The following is an 18,767-nucleotide window of genomic DNA, read 5'->3' on the forward strand; positions in this document are numbered from 1 at the left end:
AAATGTGTTATCACAGGTCCCTTTAGGGATTTCTCTTCCGACAAACACTGTTTTATTTCATGCTTCGTTTAATGCATTTGAACCCCACTTTACACATCAGCCTCGCTCTTAGTGGTTGTGAACACACCTCATGTGGAAGCAGCGGCTGTGTGCGTGGGTTTAATAAAGAGCTCTGTCTCTGTTATTCTTGAACGCATCATTAACGGTGACTTTCTGAACACTTAATTTACAATAACAGTTTCTGACCTGCCACTGTAGTCCCTGTCATGATGGTGGAGGAGGTTCTGCTCGCGGTCGGCGAACAGGCCATACAAACGCTTCACACTGCGTGGCTGCTGCCACTCTAATCTGGTGGTCCCTGCGCGCACGACCCACCTGGAGTTCCAGGTCTCCGGCAGCCTCTGGAACTGCCGTTCTGCGGCCAACAAGGCAGAGTTCATCTCAGCCTATGCTACCCTCCAGTCCCTCGACTTCTTGGTGCTGACGGAAACATGGATTACCACAGAAAACACTGCTACTCCTACTGCTCTTTCCTCGTCTGATCATGTGTTCTCGCATACCCCAAGAGCATCTGGTCAGCACGGCGGTGGCACAGGAATCCTCATCTCTCCCAAGTGGACATTCTCTCTTTTTCCCCTGACCCATCTGTCTATCTCCTCATTTGAAATCCATGCTGTCACAGTCACTAGCCCATTCAAGCTTAACATCCTTGTCATTTATCGCCCTCCAGGTTCCCTTGGAGAGTTCATCAATGTGCTTGACACCTTGATAAGTTCCTTTCCTGAGGATGGCTCACCCCTCACAGTTCTGGTTGACTTTAACCTCCCTACGTCTGCCTTTGACTCATTTCTCTCTGCCTCCTTCTTTCCACTCCTTTCCTCTTTTGTCCTCACCCTCTCACCGTCCCCCCTACTCACAAGGCAGGCAATACGCTTGACCTCATCTTTACTAGATGCTGTTCTTCTACTAATCTCACTGCAACTCCCCTCCAAGTCTCCGACCACTACTTTGTATCCTTTTCTCTCTCGCTCTCCTCCAACACTACTCCCTCTGCCCCTACTCAGATGGTAATGCGCCGTCGCAACCTTTGCTCTCTCTCTCCCACTACTCTCTCCTCTTCCATCCTATCATCTCTTCCCTCTGCTAAATCCTTCTCCCTCCGATCTCCTGATTCTGCCTCCTCATCCCTCCTCTCCTCCCTTTCTGCATCTTTTGACTCTCTATGTCCCCTATCCTCCCGGCCGGCTTGGTCCTCCCCTCCTGCTCCGTGGCTTGACAACTCATTGCGAGCTCACAGAAGAGGGCTCCGGGCAGCCGAACGGAAATGTAGGAAAACTAGACTCCCTGCGGACCTGTCATCCTTTCACTCCCTCCTCTCTACATTCTCTTCCTCTGTTTCCGCTGCTAAAGCCACTTTCTACCACTCTACATTTCAAGCCTCTGCCTCTAACCCTAGGAAGCTCTTTGCCACCTTCTCCTCCCTGCTGAATCCTCCTCCTCCCCTCCCTCCTCCCTCTCTGTGGATGACATCGTCAACCATTTTGAAAAGAAGGTTGACGACATCCGATCCTCATTTATTAAGTCAAATGACACCGCTGGTCCTGCTCACACTGCCCTACCCTATGCTTTGACTTCTTTCTCCCCTCTCTCTCCAGATGAAATCTTGCGACTTGTGACGGCCGGCCGCCCAACAACCTGCCCGCTTGACCCTATCCCCTCCTCTCTTCTCCAGACCATTTCCGGAGACCTTCTCCCTTACCTCACCTCGCTCATCAACTCATCCTTGACCGCTGGCCATGTCCCTTCCGTCTTCAAGAGAGCGAGAGTTGCACCCCTCCTCAAAAAAACCTACACTCGATCCCTCCGATGTCAACAACTACAGACCAGTATCCCTTCTTTCTTTTCTCTCCAAAACTCTTGAGCGTGCCGTCTCTAGCCAACTCTCCTGCTATCTCTCTCAGAATGACCTTCTTGATCCAAACCAGTCAGGTTTCAAGACTGGTCATTCAACTGAGACTGCTCTTCTCTGTGTCACGGAGGCTCTCCGCACTGCTAAATCTAACTCTCTCTCCTCTGCTCTTATCCTTCTAGACCTATCCGCTGCCTTTGATACTGTGAACCATCAGATCCTCCTCTCCACCCTCTCCGAGTTGGGCATCTCCGGCGCTGCTCACTCTTGGATTGCGTCCTACCTGACAGGTCGCTCCTACCAGGTGGCGTGGCGAGAATCTGTCTCCGCACCATGTGCTCTCACCACTGGTGTCCCCCAGGGCTCAGTTCTAGGCCCTCTCCTATTCTCTCTATACACCAAGTCACTTGGCTCTGCCATATCCTCACATGGTCTCTCCTATCATTGCTATGCAGACGACACACAATTCATTTTCTCCTTTCCCCCTTCTGATAACCAGGTGGCGAATCGCATCTCTGCATGTCTGGCAGACATATCAGTGTGGATGTCGGATCACCACCTCAAGCTGAACCTCGGCAAGACGGAGCTGCTCTTCCTCCCGGGGAAGGACTGCCCGCTCCATGATCTCGCCATCACGGTTGACAACTCCATTGTGTCCTCCTCCCAGAGTGCAAAGAACCTTGGAGTGACAGAAAGCGGCACAGGTCCTAATCCAGGCACTTGTCATCTCCCGTCTAGATTACTGCAACTCGCTGTTGGCTGGGCTCCCTGCCTATGCCATTAAACCCCTACAACTTATCCAGAACGCTGCAGCCCGTCTGGTGTTCAACCTTCCCAAGTTCTCTCATGTCACCCCGCTCCTCCGCACACTCCACTGGCTTCCAGTTGAGGCTTGCATCTACTACAAGACCATGGTGCTTGCCTACGGAGCTGTGAGGGGAACGGCACCTCCTTACCTTCAGGCCCTGATCAGTCCCTACACCCAAACGAGGGCACTACGTTCATCCACCTCTGGCCTGCTAGCCCCTCTACCTCTATGGAAGCACAGTTCCCGCTCAGCCCAGTCAAAGCTATTCGCTGCTCTGGCACCCCAATGGTGGAACAAGCTCCCCCACGACAGCGGAGTCACTGACCACCTTCCGGAGACACTTGAAATCCTACCTCTTTAAGGAATACCTGGAATAGTATAAAAGTAATCCTTCTACCCCCCCCCTCCCCCACCCCCCCATAAAAATAAATAAATAAAAAAGTGGTTGTCCCACTGGCTATCATAAGTTGAATGCACCAATTTGTAAGTCGCTCTGGATAAGAGCGTCTGCTAAATGATGTAAATGTAAATATTAGTGTGAACTCCAGTAACCTAACTGTTATATGAAGTGCCAGCACATTAAGTATTTTGTGTCCACATCTACAGTACACGCTAACATTTTGTTACGTCCCTCTCAATCTCTCTATCTCTCTCCCTTTTTGGGCTGTCATGTTCTGTTCATCACACCCAGGGCTTCTCTTCACGCGCTGACAGCTCCGATCAGACCACAGCTTCTCTACACCACAGACAAGTGTGTGTGTGTGTATGTGTGTGTACAGGTGTTTGCCCCCCATGCTCACCTTAACGTGGCATTTTGTCTTCACATCAATCTCCTACCAGCCCTAGCTACAGGGTCCCTGCCTCTCTGGCTCCCACTGCTAGCCCAGCCTAGCCAAGGACACACCACACACCGTACGAGAGAGAAAGTGTGTGTGTGTGATCAAAGAGCTTTTGAACACAAGGAATGGAGTAAACATTAAATTAAATAACACTGAAAAAGAATAGAGTGAAGGAACATGTGGTTGATAGCCCTAGGAGAGGAAGGGGGGATAGAGGGATTGTGGGATAGAGTGAGGAGAACTCAACACCTCTGTCTATCTGTCTGTCTGTCAGCGCAGGGGGTGGCCGGTCAGGCTGTTTGAAATGGGAGCTGAGGATAATATTATGAAAATATGACTGGGGATCAAGGCAGTTAGCCAGGCCCAGACGCAGGTCAGGACAGCCCTTAAGATCCCTAACCTTGGATAAACACAGTGAGTGTGTGTATGTGTGTGAGAGAAGAGATAACCTACAGCCTGAGAAACAGGCGTCACATTAGTGAGGGTTGGACAGTGTCTGGAGGGAGGGAGAGAGAGAGACAGAGAGAGAAGAGAGAGAAGGAGAGATAGATGTGTTACGCTGTGTTCATGTGTGCATACAGTCTATAGTTAGTAGTGTGTGCATGTAGCTACTTGTATTGAATGTGAGAGAGCATGTGTCAGTATATTGCGTGTGTGATGGCTGACAGGGTGCTAGGAGCCCATAGGGTATAATGAGAGCTGTTATTGAATGTGCGTCACCTATCTCTGAGACACAGAGCCACTATCTGCAGACAGCAGACCACACACACACACACACACACACACACACACACACACACACACACACTCAAGCACACACTATCCGACGAGACACAATAAGTAATCTGGGTGTTTCTAAGAATAACAGCTGCTTGTTTATCTCTCTCTGGCCCTTTTAATGGCCCCCCCTCCTCCCCCATTATGAAGATGGCTTGTTCTAATACATTGCCAAAACCACCTCAACACCCTCTGGACTCTACCAAACTGACCTTGAGGGGTGTGAATGGTCAAATCCAATGACCTTGCAGGACAGACAAGGTTAAACTGATGATTCACCCCTCACAACTGTTGCGTGTGTGTTTCCACAATTTGTTGGAGCATTGAATCTGACAGAGTTTTACCGGGTCCTGCATTTGGGTGTAGTGAGTGTGTGTGAAAGCAATGTAAAGAACCACCTGCCCCATAAATAAATGGCCCCAGTCAGAGATTTATAGGGGAATTACCAGGGCTTAGCCACACATCCTTCCCCCTGGAACACCCCTTTAATCCAATCAGCACTGAGCTGACCCCTGACCTCTAACCTCTGTTCTATCACCCATCTCTAGCTTCAATCATCTGGTTGTCAATTACAAATTACTACACCACTGATAGTCTGCATAGCCTCTCTGCATATGCCACGTTCAAAACAACTGGGAACTCTGAAATCTCCAACTTCTGACTTCAGTGCGTTCAAGACAACTGGGAACTCTGAAAAAAAACTAGCTCCGACTGGTAAAATCTTTTGAACGGTCATCCAACTCAGAATTCCAAGTCAGAAACTCAGACATTTTTCTAGAACTCAGACTTTCCGACCTGAAGATCACTGACGTCATGATATGACCACGTTTTATTCAGAGTTCCCAGTTGTCTTGAAAGCACTAATAGATCTGACATAACTGGAGTAAGCAACCAATAATACCAATTCAATACTCTGTTCTACTCTTGTGCCTATTGGCTAGGGGTCAGTTTGTAATAAAGCATGACATGGGAGCTCTGGGCTAATGGTGCTTTCAAGACAACTGGGAACTCTGAAAAAAACTAGGTCAAATCATGATCTTCAGGTTGGAAAATTGGATCTCAAGAAAGATGCCAGAGTTTCCGACTTGGAATTCCGAGTTGGATGACCGTTCAAAGCGATTTTTCCCAGTAGGACCTCGTTTTTTTCTGCAACAGTTCTGTTTGTGAAAGAAAAGTTCAGGTGAACATTGTGAACGATGTAACCAATGGGGCTCCAGTAATTCTCTTCTAACAACAATTGAAGTATTCTGTGCTGCAGCTTAACAGCCTTGTGAAAGAAAGAAACGTTCAGGTGAACAAATGAAAAGGCTCAAAGACACTTAGCATTAGCTAAATACATAAACAGAATTTGAGTTTGGTATTTTACATTCTTTCAGTAGAGAAACAAAATCTAATAAAATGGAAGTACTCTCTTATTTGGCATGGTGTGGAGGTGCTGGGGTGGGATATAATTAAGGTCATAGAAACCCACCTCCTTTGTCCCAGTCCAGCTGAACCCTGATCTTGTCCGGCTTCTCTTCCATTCTCATTAGGGGCCCCGTGTAGCTCAGTTGGTAGAGCATGGCGCTTGCAATGCCAGGGTTGTGGGTTCATTTCCCACGGAGGGCCAGTATGAAAATGTATGCACTCACTAACTGTAAGTTGCTCTGGATATGAGCGTCTGCTAAAATGTAAAATAATTAGTTCTTGGTCCACCACTCCTACAGACAAAAGGTAGGTAGAATCTCAGCTCTCATCTTGGTGGTCTTGTAGCTTTGCAGGAATGCAGTGTCATCACCCGACAGCTTCTTTTCCACCTCAAGGATTCTGTTGGACAGAGATGACATCACTTTACTCATTTCCTCCAATTTTTCCTTCATCCTTTTACTCTTCTCCTCCTCTTCCTCCCTCAGCTTGTTTGCTGGGCCTGCACCCCGCCATTTTATTCTGTAGGGCCTTCAGTGGTGTTCTGAGCTCCTCCCTTCTCTGGGTAGCAGCCTTGTCCACGGAGCAGAAACTGTGGCCTACAGTACATGCTCAGGCATACACTCCGCACACAATACACACTCACACTCCAGGCAGAACAAGCCTAGGTTATGGATGTGGTGGCCACACACAGTGTGTAGGCCCTTGTAGTGTGTTTGGGGTGTTGGAGCCTGTGAGGGTTCTCCATTTGAGTTGTCCTCTGTAGTTTCCTCTTTTACCTTCTTTTTGGGCGGCTGGCCGTCCCTGCGCTGCTTCTCCCTTCATGGGGTCTCACATGCGTTCCGCAGGGCTAGGCTGGCAGGGGGCTGGTCCCCGGGAAACGTCTGTCTACAGACGGGGCAGTCCTGGGTCCCTCCCTGTTTCCAGGTGGCCTCCAGGCAGGTCCTGCAGAAGCTATGGCTGCAGTAGAGGTTGACGGGGTCTGTGAAGATCTCACAGCTGATGGGACATGACAGGTCATCCCCAAGGGGTGAGAGACAGGCTGCCATCCTCTCTGGATAACTGGAGAGAGAATGAGAGAGTTTTTCAGATCATTGAGAAAGAGCCAGTGTCAATGAATCAGGGCTCTATAGTGTGACCATTTTACTCACATATGCGCCGAAGTATTTTGCACTGCGACCTGGAATTTTTTATTTAGGAGCAGCAGTGCACCTAGAATAATGAAGTATTCTAGCTTTATTACCTCAAATATTTCAGTTTCCAGGAATTGTGTACAGATCCTTGCGACATGGGGCCATGTATTATCATGCTGAAACATTAGGTAATGGCGGCGAATTAATGGCACAACAAAGGGCCTCAGGATCTCGTCAAAGTATCCCTGTGCATTCAAATTACCATCGATAAAATGCAATTGTGTTTGTTCTCCATAGCTTACGCCTGCCCATTCCATAACCCCACCGCCACCATGGGGCACTCTGTTCACAATGTTGACATCAGCAAACTTGCTCGGTACAGTTGAAACCGGGATTCATCCGTGAAGAGCACACTTCTCCAGCATGCCAGTGGCCATCGAAGGTGCCCACTGAAGTCGGTTACTACGCCGAACTACAGTCAGTTCAAGACCCTGGTGAGGACGACAAGCACACAGATGGGCTTCCCTGAGACTGTTTCTAACAGTTTGTGCAGAAATTCTTCAGTTGTGCAAACCCACAGTTTCATCAGCTGTCCGGGTGGCTGGTCTCAGACAATCCTGCAGGTAAAGAAGCTGGATGTGGAGGTCCTGGGCTGGTGTAGTTACATGTCTGCGGTTGTGAGGCCGGTTGGACGTACTGGCAAATTCTCTAAAATGACATTGGAGGTGGTTATGGTAGAGAAATGAACAGCTCTGGTGGACATTCCTGCAGTCAGCATGCCGATTGCACGCTCTCTCAAAACTTGAGACATCTGTGGCATTGTGTTGTGTGACAAAACTACACATTTTAGAGTGGCCTTTTATTGTCCCCAGCACAAGGTGCACCTGTGTAATGATCATGCTGTTCAATTAGCTTCTTGATTTGCCACACCTGTCAGGTGGATGGATTATTTTGGCAAAGGAGAAATTATTACAAACATGGATGTAAACAAATTTGTGCTCATAATTTGAGAGAAATATGGTTTTTGTGTGTATGGAAAATGACTGGTATCTTTTATTTCAGTTCATGAAACATAGGACCAACACTTTACATGTTGCGTTTATATTTTTGTTCAGTGTAGTTGGTTTTGGTATTTTAACCTGCATGTCATGAACGCGGGATAGACAAAATTAACATGCGCACGTGGACGCATGCGCGGAGCCGGTTTGGTCGTCATGTTGAGGCAGGGGCGGAGACGGAACAGTTATAGAAAGCCGTGCAGAGGCTAAAATTCGGGAACTGGCTCATATCATAAATTGTATGAAAGAGATAACGAGGAAGAAAATAAAAGGTTGACAATGGCACCTGAGCATTGATAGATAGCCTAAGTGGCGACGGCTCTATGATCCTGTGGCGTGCGATCTGCCTCTCTCACGCAGTCTCGCACACACATAGCGGAGTAGAAGAGTGGAGAGCGCGCGCCGGGGAGGGAAATTCATTCCCGTACACTACTCCAGGCTCCAGCCCAGTGGTTAGGCTTTTGAGCCCTCTTATTCCAGCTACCCATATTCGGAAAGACATTCCATGGATTTTTTTAACAGTTCATTTTTTTTACTCATTCAGTGACGGCTCTCTCTTCTTTATCTCTCTCAGTTTTTCTTTGTATAGGCTACCTCGCGCTGTTGTCTGGAGTTATTTTGTGCATTTACTTCCTTCTGTTGTTTTGCAGCCAGGGAGAGGTGAATATTGACCTCGAGACGTAGCCTATGGCATTATTACAGGGTTGTGGTAGTACCTACATGCTACATCCATCCACTCAGAGACCACCCTGCGATGGTCCAGTGTCCCATGTACAAGGTGAACTATAGGCTGTTTCAGCCGAAGCATACGTTTTCGCTCTATCACCCATAGACTGACCTGGATTAACGTTTGAATTAACGACAGCTTTAACGGAGACCCCTAGGTGGCTGTCACTCCCCCGGTGTGAGCCCAGTCCTCTGCTGGACAGAGAGGGTTTAGGGGGCAGCACTGAGCCCTGAGGCTCAGTGGGTGGTATGATGACTGACTTCCAGTTCCCCTCAACAAGCTGAGTGACACTTAGATGCTGGACTTTTCTGGTTTACAAATATGATGAAATGGCAGCCCCGGAAGAAGGTAAGGGACTTAGGGTTTCTTTCTGGATGCCCATATTGGCTACAAGTTGACTTGCAATGCACAATTAAACATTGGATCATGGCATGGGGGTTGTGTCATATTGTCTTTGTGTTCTGCCAGAAGTTGAGCGTCCAGTCCAGTGCAGTCCATACATGGCGATTCACAGTGCTTGACTTGGACTGAAATAGGTTCAGTTTGCATTTAGTTGCAGGAGCTTCACAATACTTTTGAGCTAATATTCTATAAGAGGAACAGGTGCTCAAGCAGTAGAACATTTGAAGTGCTGGTACTCAGCTCCAGTGAGCTCCTTCCCAAGTCAAGCACCGGCGATTCACATAAAGGCTACTAGCCTTGGATCACACACACATACACACGCGCTCTCCTCTCTCTCTCTCTCTCTCTCTCTCTCTCTCTCTCTCTCTCTCTCTCTCTCTCTCTCTCTCTCTCTCTCTCTCTCTCTCTCTCTCTCTCTCTCTCTCAATTCAATTCAATTCAATTCAATTCAATTCAAGGGGTTTTATTGGCATGGGAAACATATTCAAAAATTGAAATAACAATAAAAAGTGAACAGTAAATATTACACACTCTCTCTCTCTCTCACACACACACACACACAAACACACACCAAGTGGTAATAGGAGGCACACACACGAGAGAGAGACCAGTGTATAATCCTCAGTAAACAATGATTTACCCTGGTATATATCAAAAGGAGGAGAGGAAAATAGGAGAGGAGAAGAGTTCATCATTTAAATGGTCTCTAATGTACTTAATGCCTATCTCTCTCTCTGGAGGTATAGTACTGTGTAAACCACCAGGTGTGTGATGTGATGATGGATAAATAACTCCTGAATTGTCCTCATTAGAAAATGAGTAATGACTGTTTAAGCCCTATCTGTGTGTCCTGTGTGTGTGTGTGTGTGTGTGTACATACCTGTACCTTGCATGGGTTTATTAGTAGAGTTAATATGACTAAAACACCCACACACCAGGACCTAGGACTAGAGTAGTGTTGACAAAGTGTTGATTGATGATTAGTTGAATCAGTTGTGTTAGTGCTGGGCTGAAACAAAATCCTGCACAGCTTGTATCTCTCCAGAACTTGGGTTGTTATAAATACAATTTATGTTTACCCTAGCTTCAGAAGCAGACGGTGTGTGTGTGTGTGTCTGTGTTTGTGTATATTCAGTGGTGCATTAGATATTCATCTTGTGTGTTGACTGTTGACAGTCTCGGTGAGACTCTCTCTATGATAGTGTGTGTGTGTGTGTCTCATCCAAGTGTGTGTGTGTGTGTCTATGTGTGAGATAGAAAGTAGAAAGACTCCTCATAAATAGTTTCAGTAGTGTTTGTTTGACAGCTTTCGTTGTTGTGGATGGAGTGAAAATCGAAATAATTATATATTTCTTCCCCCATTCTCTTTCTCTCCCTCTTTCTTTCTCCCTACCTCGCTTTTCTTGTTTCCCACTCAGTGGGGTTTTGACTAACAATGTGCCCTGATATAATTTTACTTACAATACAGCTAAGCCTCTTAAAACCATACTCCACCCCTCCCTCACCCCCTCTCCCCCTCAGCACGAGTGCAGTGTAAGTCCCTGTGTGTAATGGTGTCAAAACAATAACCACTGTATTGGGGCACTAACCTATGACAGAGTAATACTTTAGCTACAACAATTTTACAATGGTCCAGAGTTCATGCCAATGTTGCAGATGGAGGATATAACTCTGTGTGGACAGTATAGTAGTCAATGTATTAACCCCAAGTGTGTGTGTGTGTCCCTCTATCTCTCTCTTTCTATGCTGTTTCATTTCATGCCAATCAGCCATGTAGATCCTCAAAGCAGATACTGTCAGTCAGTCACTGAGAGCTCTCTGTAACGTAGTCTATCCATGAGGTACAGTCACTGAGCTCTCTGTAACGTAGTCTATCCATGAGGTACAGTCACTGAGCTCTCTGTAACGTAGTCTATCCATGAGGTACAGTCACTGAGAGCTCTCTGTAACGTAGTCTATCCATGAGGTACAGTCACTGAGCTCTCTGTAACGTAGTCTATCCATGAGGTACAGTCACTGAGCTCTCTGTAACGTAGTCTATCCATGAGGTACAGTCACTGAGAGCTCTCTGTAACGTAGTCTATCCATGAGGTACAGTCACTGAGAGCTCTCTGTAACGTAGTCTATCCATGAGGTACAGTCACTGAGAGCTCTCTGTAACGTAGTCTATCCATGAGGTACAGTCACTGAGAGCTCTCTGTAACGTAGTCTATCCATGAGGTACAGTCACTGAGAGCTCTCTGTAACGTAGTCTATCCATGAGGTACAGTCACTGAGAGCTCTCTGTAACGTAGTCTATCCATGAGGTACAGTCACTGAGAGCTCTCTGTAACGTAGTCTATCCATGAGGTACAGTCACTGAGAGCTCTCTGTAACGTAGTCTATCCATGAGGTGATATTCTCATCTTTATTTTTCTCTCCTGCCGTCTCTATTCTCCTTTCTGCCTTTCTCTTTTCTCTGAAGACAGGCAGAAATAAAAAATAGTTTTTCTTTCATGTCAACTGAGCGTCGATACAGAGTTCGTAATGTACAGTTTCTCGCCCCAGCCATGAAAGTATGTGGTGCGTGTGTGGGTGCGACGATGGAGAGAGCTTGTTCCTGTTTAGATGTTTTATTTAAATGAGCTCTGATCTCTGGTGCTCGTTAGTGTCTTGGCTCGCCACCCTGATGAACCCCTTATCTGATTGTGTGTGTGTGTGTGTTTGTACTCTTGCTCCATTAGTCAAGTCTGTAGGTGATTAAAGGCACCTGTGTGAACTGGAGGCTCCAGACATCTCCTCTCTTCCTCTCCTCTCCTCCTCTCATCCTCTCTTCCGGACTATTAAGGACTGCTCTCTAAGAAGAACATTCTCAATCTCTTGAGAGTGCCGATGCAGTGATGAGGATAACGGAGAGAGGTGGGAGGGAGGATGGAGGGAGGGGGTATTGCGGGAGGATGGAGGGAGGGGGGATGGCGGGAGGATGGAGGGAGGGGGAGGGGGAGGAAGGATGGAGGGAGTGGGGATGGCGTGAGGTGGGAGGGAGGGAGGATGGAGGGAGGGGGGAGGGAGGATGGAGGGAGGGGGGAGGGAGGATGGAGGGAGGGGGGTGAGGTTATTTTTTGCGTGTCCATTGTACCTGTGCCAAACCTTAGAGGTGCTTCTGGGACAATACTCCACTCTACCCAGTGTGTTTGTGTATGTGTGTGTGTGAGAGAGAGATAGAGATTTGGCATTGGGTTGCAGAATAGACACACATACAAACAAAATGTGGGACTATTAGCTCCCAGCACGTGGTCAGACTCCACTAGGCGTGATGTGACAAAGTCATTTGTAATGTTAAATAATTCAGAGAAATATGCTAGTGCCACACACTAGGAGTTTGAAGGAGTGTCTTGTTTATGTGTGTGTGTTTGCAACAGCCAGTGGCGTTCGTTACATGGTCTTAGAGGCAGGCAGTGGGAGAGCAAATGTCACAATGACTGAAAAGGCCAAGAGCAATATGGGATCTCTCAGGGGAGAAAGAGATTACATTTACATTTTAGTCGACACTCTTATCCAGAGCGACTGTCACGGTACACTAGTGGATGTGGTGGTAAAGTCAGGCGCAGGACACAGCGGATAAGTCAAACGACTTTACTGAGACAAAAAAATTATAATACAAAAATAAATGGCTTCGAAACACACAGGAGGCAAAGAATACGCGCAACGCGTAAAATACACAAATGCAAACAGGTACCGACTAAAGACAAACGACAGGCGGACAACAACACACAACTCCAAAACATAACACAGGGAAACTTATAGGTGACATAATCAGGACAGAATACGAAACAGGTGCACTAAACTAGACATGACCAAACAAACATCGAAACATCAAACGGTGGCAGCTAGTACTCCGGGGAAGACGAACGCCGAAACCTGCCCGAACAAGGAGGAGGGGCAGCCTCGGCGGTATTCGTGACAGTACCCCCCCCCCTTGCCGTGCGCCGGCCTCGGGGACGGCCAGGAGGACGCGGAGCAGGGCGCGTGGGATGGTTTCGGTGGAACTCCGTCAGGAGGAAGGGATCTAAGATATCCCTCCTAGGCACCCAGCACCGTTCCTCCGGACCGTACCCCTCCCACTCCACGAGATATTGTAGACCCCCATCTGGACGTCTCGAATCCACGATGGACCGGACTGAGTACGCCGGAGCCCCCTCGATGTCCAGTGGGGGCGGGGGAGTCTCTCTTATCTCACAGTCCTGGAGTGGACCAGCTACCACCGGCCTGAGGAGAGACACATGGAACGAGGGGTTAATGTGATAATCATTAGGCAATTGTAACTTGTAGCATACCTCGTTCAATCTCCTCAGGACTTTAAATGGCCTCACAAACCGCCGACCCAGCTTCCCGGCAGGGCAGGCGAAGGGGCAGGTTTCGAGTCGAGAGCCAGACTCGATCTCCAGGTGCGTATACTGGACCCTCACTGCGGTGGAGATCGGCGCTCGCCTTTTGTCTACGGATAGCCCGCTGCAGATGGACGTGTGCAGCGTTCCACGTCTCCTCCGAGCGCCGAAACCACTCATCCACCGCAGGGGCCTCGATCTGGCTCTGATGCCATGGTGCCAGAACCGGCTGATACCCTAACACACACTGGAAAGGGGTCAGGTTAGTAGAGGAGTGGCGAAGAGAGTTCTGGGAAATCTCTGCCCAAGGGATATAACCCGACCACTCCTCCTGCCGGTCCTGGCAATACGATCTCAGAAACCTGCCCACATCCTGGTTCACTCTCTCCACCTGCCCATTACTCTCAGGGTGAAAACCCGAGGTAAGGCTAACCGAGACCCCCAAACGTTCCATGAACGCCCTCCAGACTCTAGAGGTGAATTGGGGACCTCGATCGGACACTATATCCTCGGGAACCCCGTAGTGCCGGAAGACGTGGGTAAACAAAGCCTCTGCGGTCTGTAGGGCAGTAGGGAGACCCGGCATTGGGATGAGACGACAGGCCTTAGAGAACCGATCCACAACGACCAGAATGGTGGTATTCCCCTGGGAGGGAGGTAGGTCAGTGACAAAGTCTACCGAGAGGTGAGACCACGGCCGTTGTGGAACGGGCAGGGGCTGTAACTTCCCCCTGGGCAGGTGTCTAGGCACCTTACACTGGGCGCACACTGAGCAGGAGGAGACATAAACCCTCACGTCCCTAGCCAATGTTGTCCACCAGTACTTAACACTAAGGCAGTGCACTTTCCGGCCAATACCTGGATGTCCAGAGGAGGGTGACGTGTGAGCCCAATATATGAGACGATCACGGATCTCGAGCGGCACGTACGTCCGCCCCACTGGACACTCCGGAGGAGTAGGGTCGGTGCGTAACGCCCGCTCGATTTCCGCATCGATCTCCCACACCACCGGTGCCACCAGACAAGACTCTGGCAGAATGGGAGTGGGCTCAATGGACCTCTCCTCTGTGTCATACCGCCGGGACAGTGCGTCTGCCTTACCGTTCTGGGACCCTGGGATGTACGTAAGCTTAAAGACAAACCGGGTCAGAAACATGTTCCACCTAGCCTAACGAGGGTTCAGTCTCCTAGCTGCCCGGATGTACTCCAGGTTACGATGGTCAGTCAGAATGAGAAAAGGGTGTTGAGCCCCCTCAAGCCAATGTCTCCACACGTTTAGGGCCTGAACTACGGCTAGCAGCTCCCTGTCCCCTACGTCATAATTTCGTTCGGCCGGGCTGAGCTTTTTTGAATAAAAAGCGCAGGGCCGGAGTTTAGGAGGCGTGCCTGAGCGTTGAGACAGTACTGCCCCAATACCGGCCTCTGACGCGTCCACCTCCACTTGGAACGCTAAAGCGGGGTCCGGATGCGCCAGCACCGGAGCCGAGGTGAACAGGTTCTTAAGTTTATCAAACGCCCTGTCCGCCTCAACCGACCACTGCAAACGCACCGGGCCCCCCTTCAGCAGGGAAGTGATGGGAGCTGCCACCTGTCCAAAAACCCCGGATAAACCTCCGGTAGTAATTGGCAAAACCCAAAAACCGTTGCACCTCTTTAACAGTGGTTGGAGTCTGCCAATTACGCACGGCTGACACACGGTCAATCTCCATCTCCACACCTGACGCGGACAACCGATGACCCAAGAAGGAGATGGACTCCTGGAAAAACAGACATTTCTCTGCCTTGACATACAAGTCATGCTCCAACAGCCTACCCAACACTCGGCGTACCAGGGCTACATGCTCGGCTCGTGTAGACGAGTACACTAGAATGTTGTCAATGTACACGACCACACCCTGCCCATGCAAGTCCCGGAAGATCTCGTCCACAAAGGATTGGAAGACTGAAGGAGCATTCATTAACCCATATGGCATGACGAGATACTCATAATGACCCGAGGTGGTACTAAATGCTGTCTTCCATTCATCTCCCTCCCTAATGCGCACCAAGTTGTAAGCGCTCCTGAGATCCAGTTTTGTGAAGAAATGCGCTCCGCGTAATGATTCCGTCATACTCGCAATCAGAGGAAGAGGATAACTGTATTTAACTGTGATCTGATTGAGATTACGGTAATCAATACACGGGCGCAATCCTCCATCCTTTTTCTTCACAAAAAATAAACTCGAGGACACAGGGGAAGTGGAGGGCCGTATGTATCCCTGTCTCAGAGACTCGGCTATGTATGTCTCCATAGCCGCCGTCTCCTCTTGAGACAAGGGATACACATGGCTCCGCGGAAGTGCCGCACCCGCCAGGAGATCTATCGCACAATCTCCCCGTCTATGAGGTGGCAAACGCGTCGCCCTAGTTTTGCTGAACACGAGTGCCAAATCCTCATACTCGGGGGGAATGTGCATTGTGGGCACTTGGTTCGGACTCTCCACCGTGGTCGCCCCTACGGAAACACCTAAACATCGCCCGACACACTGGTTAGACCACTCCTTGAGAGCCCTCTGTTGCCACGAAATGGTGTATGGTGTATGGTAGCCAGGTAGAGCTCCACTTGAAGGAGGAACCCCTGACACCCGGCTGCGGTGCCATCATATGCCCTCGGGAGCGAGAGCCGTATGCCACTGGACTCCGGAGCTGGTATGGTGGGGCTGGCCGATGGTGGTGGTAAGGTAGGAGGAGGTGTGGGCAAACCTCCTCTCTCCCATCGGCGCAGGGTGTCCATGACCTCCTGCATGGCAGATCCGAGTTGCTGGATCCTGGTGTCCTGGTAGCTGACCCGATCCTCCAGCGACTCGGTTCCCCCCGCTGCTCCTGCTGACTCCATAGTAATGGGTGTGTTGTTCTGTCACGGTACACTAGTGGATGTGGTGGTAAAGTCAGGCGCAGGACACAGCGGATAAGTCAAACGACTTTACTGAGACTCAAAAATGATAATACAAAAATAAATGGCCTCGAAACACACAGGAGGCAAAGAATACGCGCAACGCGTAAAATACACAAATGCAAACAGGTACCGACCAAAGACAAACGACAGGCGGACAACAACACACAACTCCAAAACATAACACAGGGAAACTTATAGGTGACATAATCAGGACAGAATACGAAACAGGTGCACTAAACATGACCAAACAAACATTGAAACATCAAACGGTGGCAGCTAGTACTCTGGGGACGACGAACGCCGAAACCTGCCCGAACAAGGAGGAGGGGCAGCCTCGGCGGTATTCGTGACAGCGACTTACAGTTAGTGAGTGCATACATTATTTTTTTATTTTTTTTCATACTGGCCCCCTGTGGGAATCGAACCCACAACCCTGGCGTTGCAAACGCCATGCTCTACCAACTGAGCTACATCCCTGCCGGCCATTCCCTCCCCTACCCTGGGCCAATTGTGCACCGCCCCATGGGTCTCCCGGTCGCAGCCGGCTACGACAGAGCCTGGATTCAAACCAGGATCTCTAGTGGCACAGCTAGCGCCTTAGACCACTGCGCCACTCGGGAAGGGAGAGAGAGAGAGGGAAGAGAGAGAGATGGGTTGAGAGAAAGAAAGAGAGAGAGAGAGAGGGGGAAGAGAGTAGGGGATGAGTCTGTGTGTGGGCTTCTCTCATAATCTCATTGCAGTGTCTTGTGGTGGTAAATTGAACAGTAAATTGAACAGTAATTGGCAGACAATGAGCGTGACATGATCAAGTGTTGGCTGGCTCACACACACACACACACACAACAGCTAAATAAACCTGGAGCTGTGCTGACATGCACAATATGAGAACATAGTGAAGGAGACAGCTGGATGGAAGAGGAATGGAGAGCTGAGAGAGGAGAGGAATGGATGGATAATTGAAAGGCAGACGAGACGTCGGCTGATCTAACAGGCCTTTTGTTCCATGTCTCACTCACTGTCATGGTAGGATGTAAACAGTAGCTGTGTCGACCTCTATTGACTAGTTGGGATATATTGAAAGTTAGTTGTACATGACTGAAAGGGTGCTGGTTGGTAGAATGAGTGTGTTTACATTCATGTAAGTGTAACAGGGTTGGTTATGTTTCCACTTCACACTGCAGAAATATGTATTCAATGTTTATGTATTCCTATTAGTGGGTGGAATGTAAATATCAATAAAGTGTTATGCCATTGGTCATGCTTGCAGATAGGGGGAGATTGTGAACGTCACTTCTTCCCAGTCTGATAATTCAATACGAGCGGTAGGTCACGTTCTGAAATACTATATTATTTATCCTTCTCTGTGGTCTGGCCATCACCTTTTGACTCACAAAGAAACAGAAAAGCTTCAAAAGGCCCAGTCAATCTCACACACACACACACACACACACTGGCGTCCTACTTCACTTCACTAGCGAGGGTCAATGGCACTTCTTTGACACACACACTCATTTATTCCCCATGTGACCCCAAACCAATTCCCTTATTTTTCTCCCTCCTTTTTCTCTTCCCTCTGATAGCCTGACTCATTCCCCTGCTTCTCTCAGACACATACATACACTATTGGCATTCCCTGCTCCCCTGACACACACACACAGAAATGGCCTTCTGATTCTGTTAGCAGCGGGGCTGCCTCCCTCCGAATGTAACAGTGAGAGAGGTCACAGCTAGAGTCACAGCAAGGGCACCTGGGATTGAGGAGAGGGGTCAAAGTTGACAGTTCTGTATTTTGAATGTACAATTAGTTGTTGCTTTTTCATTTAGGCTACCCCACAGCTCAAAGTAGAGTGGGTGACTAATCTCTCTCTCTTTCTCTCTCTCTCGCGCTATCTCTCTCTGTTCCCACTCTCTCCATCCCTCAGTAATACTGTAATTTACTTCTTAATTAGTGTTAAATTCTCCACTTACTGAGACGAGCAGCCAGTCCTTAGGGCACCAGGGAGGGAGAGACACTGCATGGTTCAGTAAGACTCAGGGCAAAGAGAGAACCTAAGGCTTAGTCTCATTGGCCTTCTCCTATGATGTATTCACATTTAATTGTATGAATCACTCAATGTACTCCAAAGCTTCTTGTTGTTATATCTCTCTCATGCAGATACAGTATACACAGTGATTCATTCTCAGACCGTGAGTAACTGGTTTTGTCTGGTTTGGTTTGGTTTTACTGCACTTAAGGTAAGATAATGGGGAGGTGTATTGATGTGGTGAATTGAGGAGTTGAGTTGTGGTAGATATTTAGCTATGCATCATGTACCAGTATTGAGTCTCTCAGCTGACACACAGTCCCTGGTTCACACACATGAATCTGTCTTCTGTCTGCATATCCTTTCTTATCTCCTTCTCTCTTT

The 18,767-nt window shown here is 48.7% G+C and overlaps 1 protein-coding gene across 1 annotated transcript in view; it reads left to right on the forward strand.

The window, feature by feature from the left end:
* The first annotated feature begins 8,154 nt into the window (after positions 1 to 8,154).
* The window catches only part of LOC121573871 (tetratricopeptide repeat protein 28-like), a 35,417-nt gene continuing 24,804 nt past the window's right edge, over positions 8,155 to 18,767 (forward strand). The window contains 1 exon segment of the mRNA XM_041886236.2: positions 8,155 to 9,003. Coding sequence (XP_041742170.2) covers positions 8,977 to 9,003 — 27 coding nt within the window. The 5' untranslated portion in view covers positions 8,155 to 8,976.

Source organism: Coregonus clupeaformis, chromosome 9 (genome assembly GCF_020615455.1).
Source record: "Coregonus clupeaformis isolate EN_2021a chromosome 9, ASM2061545v1, whole genome shotgun sequence".
Classification (NCBI taxonomy): Eukaryota; Metazoa; Chordata; class Actinopteri; order Salmoniformes; family Salmonidae; genus Coregonus; species Coregonus clupeaformis.